Source organism: Macrotis lagotis, chromosome 6 (genome assembly GCF_037893015.1).
Source record: "Macrotis lagotis isolate mMagLag1 chromosome 6, bilby.v1.9.chrom.fasta, whole genome shotgun sequence".
NCBI classification, from domain to species: domain Eukaryota; kingdom Metazoa; phylum Chordata; class Mammalia; order Peramelemorphia; family Peramelidae; genus Macrotis; species Macrotis lagotis.
This window is the reverse complement of record NC_133663.1, coordinates 143,114,584-143,121,645: the sequence shown is the minus strand read 5'-3', so window position 1 is coordinate 143,121,645 and position 7,062 is coordinate 143,114,584. Positions and strand designations below refer to the sequence as shown.

At 39.8% G+C, this 7,062-nt stretch overlaps 1 protein-coding gene across 1 annotated transcript; it reads right to left on the bottom strand.

Moving 5' to 3' along the window:
- Nucleotides 1–1,726: 1,726 nt before the first annotated feature.
- LOC141492235 (endogenous retrovirus group K member 25 Pro protein-like) lies at nt 1,727–2,134 on the bottom strand. The gene has a single exon (XM_074192766.1). It carries the CDS (start codon nt 2,132–2,134, stop codon nt 1,727–1,729), a length of 408 nt encoding a protein of 135 aa, XP_074048867.1.
- Nucleotides 2,135–7,062: the final 4,928 nt, after the last annotated feature.

Below are 7,062 nucleotides of genomic sequence, written 5' to 3'. Positions count from 1 at the left end.
CAAGGCACCGTTTCACTATGTCCCTGGCTTGATCTTTAGTGATGCCATACAGATGACGAAGAGAACGAGCTGAGAGATGGTACTTATCATGTACCTGATGGGCTTCTGAAAGTGAAGGGCATAGCAATGCTCTATCTACCATATCATTGCCATTGTAGAGAGACAGTGACAAGAGAGGAGAACATTTTGAAGGTCTGCTAACAAAGAAGCAACAATACTAACATGAGGATTGATAAAAGCAGTAGGGAGTTCTTGAAGTGCTGTAGCACAATACAGACTGTAGGCGATAAGATTAACAGGCACATTGGCAAGATAAGCAAGAGCACGTGTAACAGCAAGGAGTTCCTTTTTCTGGGCTGAGGTATACTCAGAGGTAAAAACTCACAATATTTGCATTTGTGGGACATAAAAGGCTGCTCATTTGTTTTTGGTGGTGTCTGTGAACAACATCAACAGGGGTAGGAGAAATAATTCATGGTGGGGGTTGTAATGGAAGGCTGTCCCATCCATGCAGTGTCAAGGGTAATGGAAGATTAATGACATCACATGAAGTGAGTAGGGCAGCCCATTCAGGGATAGAGTCAGTAAAATAATGAAGAGCACCTTCAGAAGCACAAATATTTAAAACAGGATATTTTCCAAACATGCAAAGACAACGATCAGACATAGCTAGGAATAAATTTGCCAGCATCGTAAATTTCCAAGGGATGCTTCTTTTACTTCTCTGGAAATATTGCCATTCTATGATACATTGCTTTTGATAGAGACAACCAATATGTGACATTTGATTTGAAATGGTAGCAAATATAGGTTGCTCAGGATCAAATTGAACTATGAACTCATGACACCTGGACAGGAGCTGTACCATGGCCTCCTTTGCTTGGGAGGTCCAATACTAGGGGGTGGTCAATGTGGAATCTCCTTTCAGGATATCATAAAGAGGATACATCAAATCATCAGGAATAGGAACTGTAGAACGTATCCATTGTATGGAAACAATAAGTTTCTGGAAATTATTAAGGGTCCTACCTTCACTAAAGGTGTGACCAAGGTATTGATAAGGGCTAGTATCTTGTATTTTATGAGGAGCCACTTGAAGCCCATATTTACTCAAAGAAAGGAGCATTTCTTTTGTTAATTCTTCTAGCTCCAAGGATTTCTTAGTAGCCATGAGTATATCATCCATATAATAGATTATGATAGCCTTGGGATACTTACTGCGCAACGGGTGAACAATAGCTGCAACATATCCTTGGCACATAGTTGGACTATTGGCCATTCCCTGAGGTAATACAGTAAACTGATACCTGATTGATGGGCTTTGAAAATTTTTTTATGGTACAGAGAATGCAAATTTATCCCTATCCTCAGGATGAAGGGGAATGCTATAAAAACAATCCCTAATATCTATTATCTTTATAACAAATTCCCTAGGTATAAAGGCAGGAGAAGGAAGACCCGTCTGTAGTGGGCCCATAGGGACCATTCTTTTATTCACCGCCGGTAAGTCAATAAGCATTGTCCAAGTGCCAGCTTTCTTTTTTTATTACAAATACTGGAGAATTATAAGGGCTGGTGGTAGGCTCAATTCTGTGTTGTAGCAATAGTTCCTTAACTATATCTTTTAATGCAGTGAGCTTCTCTGTAGAAAGGGGCCACTGTTCTACCCACACAGGGTTATCACTCCTTCAAGTAATATTTGGGCAGCTCACCATAACAGTAGCCCCTAGGAGTTTGTTTCCAATTGTCCAGTGGTGGTAAGATACAATTGTAACTGTTGTAACAAAGCTCTATGCCACAGGGCAGAGCCTAGTCCTGTAATCTTTAAGGGACGAATAAAGCCACTTTGTCCTTCATAACTCCATCTCAAGTGATGCTCTGCTTTTCTAGCCCCTTGATGGCCTCCCACCCCTAAAATAGGGCTGGTAGATGACATAAGCGGCCAAGAGGGGTCCCACTGTACTGAATCAATAACGGACACATCAGCTCCTGTGTCAATCATTCCTGACACTAATTTGCCTGCTATATCTATCTGTATAATGGGCTGTTGTAATCTGACTTTAGTGCACCAATTTACTTGTGGGACACTCTCACTCTCAATCCATGGCAAAGATATTCCTCGGCCAATAGCCATGCCAGGGGGAAGGGTTACTGGGTAGCAATGTGGGTTGGTAAGGTACAGTTTTGTCACCAGATGGCAGTAGTTGGGTGTGGACAAGTACAGGAGAATATCCTGTAGCACCCACTACTAGTCCGGGAAATGTGGCCGGGGCAACCTCTATAGAGGCAGTACTCCAGGGGGTGATTATTAGTAAATCCTCTTCCTTTCCCTGCTTGGGAACTGTTAGAATAGTTTGACCTAGATCCTTTCATTTTGTAGTTCCCTCTGATATCGCTCCAGCAACCCTTTTGGTTCTGGGTGTGGCCCCATGGGCATCCCTGAAGCTACTGTGACTGGATAGGCTCTGGTGTCGGGGACCCCATGGGGAGGGTTCCTCCTCCTGTTTCCTGGAACCAATGTTTTCTTAGATCTACAGAACCTTGCCATATGTCTGACTTTTCCACAGGAGTAGCAGGTGGGCTGTTTACTGCCCCTCTTTTGACATGCGTGGCACTGTGCCTTAAAATGCCCTTCTTTTCTGCAATTAAAACAAATGCCCTTTCGTTGTTTAAGGCCTTCCCTAATCCCCTGAGCTATTGCTATCGCCTTGCCTTGGTGTTCTGTACTTTTAGGGGGGGCCTCTAAGAGGCGCTTAAATATATCACATATTGAGGGATTGGTGCCCAAATCATCCAAGAGCTGTTGATATTCAGGGCAAAGATCCTCTTTCACAAACTGTGGAAAAAGCAGTTTTGAACCAGTTGCGTGTCCTAAAATAGGTATGACTGTTTCTTGTACCCTGCTGATAAAATATGTAGGGGTTTCATTGGCTCGTTGTTTAAGACCAATAAGTTTCTCCCTTTCTGCCCCTTGGGCTTCTAGCTTCCCAAAGGGTCTGACATGGAAAAGTTGAATAGCTGCAAATACCATATGTTGTAAATGTATTTGATCTCTAGGTCTTTTCCATCTTCCTGTCCCTGTAATCATCTCAATAACCTCATCGGGGTTGGTGATACCCCTCTCCTCTATGTATTGTTCTGCCTCTCTCTTTACAAGGGCAGTGAAAATAACTGCTTGTCTTGGGGTGAGCACTGCACCCACAACCTCTTGCCACTCATAAGGGATCCAAGGCCATGCAGCAGTGGCATTAGTTAATAAAAGTTTCACATATGGCGAAGAGGAGCCATAATTGGCAACAGCTTCCTTGAGCTCTTTCAATACTTTAAAGGGAACTTCCTCATGATGGCGATTGTCACCCTGGCCATCATCAAAAACAGGACAAAGAGTTGGAGTAATGCCCCAATCTTCCCAATCTACAATTTCCCCTTCTTCAGCAGCTGCTTTAAGACTGTATGCTATGAGAACTTTCTGGAGCAGGGCCCCTAGAAGAGCCAAAAGTGAAACTGGCTCGGTGTTTCAGAGTCATGGCGGACAGAGAGGTGGAGACTTCTTCCTCATCTGTCTCTGCCTGTGGGTGTGGCCTAAACACTCCCTCCTTTCTCAATGTTTGCAGCGCCACAGCCCTGGGTCTTAATTTCTGCTGCTCTACAACCCTGATTCTGATTTCTTCCCTACCCTTCCCTGCTCTTGCTCCACCCTCCGAATGGCTACTTCCTCCTCCTTCTTCCCCACTCCATATTTCTTATGTTTCTTATAAGTTTCTCTAAGTTCTGCCCAAGGATAAATTGGAGGAGGACAATTATTACAATTCTCCTCCTTAGAAGCTTCTCCTACTGATTTTCCCACTTGTGTGCCAATTGTTTCTCACAGGGAAACATTGTACTTATGAGAGAATAAAAGGAGAAGTCCTGGTCAGTTAGGATTCCAGAGCATGACTCATAAAAAGAAGCCAACTGTCTCCCAACTGTCTCCCAGTTCTCTTTTGTAATCCCTGAATGTTCTAACCATGGGGAGACCTGCCACACCTTATTTACAAATTCACGGCACTGTTTAATATGTGGTTTAAATTGATGCCGCTTACCTAATTTATATAATTGACAAGCTAGAACTGCCTTTTCTTTGGGTTTAATTAGGGGAAAACCCATCCCCTGCCCCATAACTTCATCCCAGATTAATCTCAAATTAATCTGAGGCTGTCTAGCTCTTCTTCTTATTAAGGAAGGCCAGGCAGAAATTCCCTTTGTCCCTGTTTGGGTGCCAACTGTTCAGGGACCTATCCGGAACCTTCGCCTGGATACATACCTTTCCTGGTCTTCGGAAGCACAGACCTTCCTTTGGGGAAGGAGGGCAATAACTGGACAGAGCATCCAGTTGCAGTCTAACAAGCAGGTCTTTATTGCTTACACTGCAGCGAAAAAATGGCTCTCCTCTTCCCCAGTCCCATCCCTTTCATAGTCCTCCACTCCTGTCCCGAGCTCCTAAACATGCAACTAAAAAAAATTAGAGAAAGAACAAATCAAAAATCCCCAATTAAGTACAAAATTAGAAATTCTAAAAATTAAAGGAAAAACTAATACAATTGAAAGCAAAAAAAAAAATACTGAATTAATAAATAAAATCAAATTTGGTATTATGAAAAAACCAATAAAATTGATAAACCTCTGGTCAATTTGATTAAAAAAGAAAGAAGAAAACCAAATTGCTAGTATCATAAATGAAAAAGGTGAACTCACCACCAATGAGCAGGAAATTAAAGTAATAATTCAAACTTATTTTGCCCAACTCTATGCCAACAAATTTGATAATCTAAGTGAAATGGATGAATATTTACAAAAATATAAGTTGCCCAGGTTAAATGAAGAAGAGATTAAATACGTAAACAACCCTATCTCAGAACAAGAAATTCAACAAGCTATTACTGAATTCCCTAAAAAAAATCTCCAGGGCCTGATGGATTCACCAGTGAATGCTACCAAACATTTAAGGAATAATTGGTTCCAATCCTATATAAACTCTTTGGAAAAATAGGGAAAGATGGAACTCCGCTTAACTCTTTCTATGAAACCAATATGGTAGTGTTACCTAAACCAGGAAGAGTTAAAACAGAGAAAGAAAATTATGGACCTATCTCCCTGATGAATATAGATGCAAAAATCTTTGCAAAAAGATTACAACAAGTCATCACTAGGATAATACATTATGATCAAGTAGGATTTGTTCCAGGAATGCAGGGTTGGTTCAATATTAGGAAAACTGTTAGTATACCCAATTATATCAACAACAAACCTATCAGAAACCTTATGATCATATCAATAGATGCTGAAAAAGCTTTTGTCAAAATACAGCATCCATTCCTATTAAAAACACTAGAAAGTGTAGGAATAAATGGACTGTTCCTTAAAATAATTAGCAGTATCTATCTGAAACCATCGACAAGCATTATATTCAATGGGGAGAGGCAAGAGGCATTCCCAATAAGATCAGGGGTCAAACAAGGGTGCCCATTATCACCACTACTATTCAGTATTGTATCAGAAATGTTAGCATCAGCAATTAGAGAAGAAAAAGAAATGAAAGGAATTAGAATTGGGAAGGAAGAGCCAAAACTCTCACTCTTTGCAGATGACATGATGGTCTACTTAGAGAATCCCAAGAAATCATCTAAAAAACTACTGAATACAATAAGCAATTTTAGCAAAGTTGCAGGTTATAAAATAAACCCTCATAAATCCTCAACTTTTCTCTATATATCTAGCAAGAAACAGCAAGAAGAGCTAGAAAGAGAAATCCAATTCAAAGTAACCTCAGACAATATAAAGTATTTGGGAGTCTATTTGCCAAGACAGACTCAGAATCTTTTTGAAAACAATTATAAAACACTTCTCACACAGATTAAATTAGATTTAAATAACTGGGTAAATATCAAGTGCTCATGGATAGGTAGAGCTAGTATAATAAAAATGAAAATTCTACCCAAACTAAACTATCTGTTTAGTGCCTTACCAATCAAAATTCCAAAAAATTACTTTAATGAGTTAGAAAAAATTGTAAGTAAATTCATATGGAGAAATAAAAAGTCAAAAATTGCCAGGAGCTTAAGGAAAAAAAGTGCAAAAGAAGGTGGATTAGACCTACCAGATCTAAAATTATATTATAAAGCATCACTCATCAAAACTGTTTGGTATTGGCTAAGAAATAGAGTGGTGGACCAGTGGAATAGACTAGGTATAAAAGCAGGAGATGATTATAGTAATCTGCTGTTTGATAAACCCAAAGAGTCTGGACAATGGGATAAAAACTCCCTCTTTGATAAAAATTGCTGGGAAAATTGGAAGTTAGTATGGAGGAAACTTAGATTAGACCAACACCTCACACCCTTTACCAAGATAAGTTCCAAATAGTCACAGGACATAGACATAAAAAAACAATACTACAAGGAAATTAGAAGATCAAGGACTAGTCTACCTGTCAGATCTATGGAAAGGGGAACAGTTTACGACTAAGGAAGAGTTGGAGAACATCACCAAAAACCAATTAGATGATTTTGATTACATTAAATTAAAAAGCTTTTGCACAGATAAAACCAATGTAACCAAGATCAAAAGAAATGTAGTAAATTGGGAAAAAATGTTTACAACTAATGATTCTGACAAAGGACTCATTTCTAAAATATACATAGTCATATTTTTAAAACGAAAAGCCATTCACCAAATGACAAATGGTCAAAGGATATGCAAAGGCAATTTACAGATGAGGAGATCAAAGTAATCCATAGCCATATGAAAAAATGCTCTAAATCATTAATTATATGAGAAATGGAAATTAAAGCTCCCCTGAGTTACTACCTCACACCTCTCAGATTGTCCCATATGACCAGGAAGGATAATGATCATTGTTGGAAGGGATGCTGGAAATCTGGGACCCTATTACACTGTTGGTGGAGCTGTGAACTCATCCAACCCTTCTGGAGAGCTATTTGGAGCTATGCACAAAGGGCAACAAAAATGTACATAACCTTTGACCCAGCAATACCACTGCTGGGTCTACACCCTGAAGAGATG

Excerpts from the sequence above, each read along its gene's own strand:
- LOC141492235 (XM_074192766.1), bottom strand. The coding sequence starts at position 2,134 with ATGGCTATTGGCCGAGGAATATCTTTGCCATGGATTGAGAGTGAGAGT.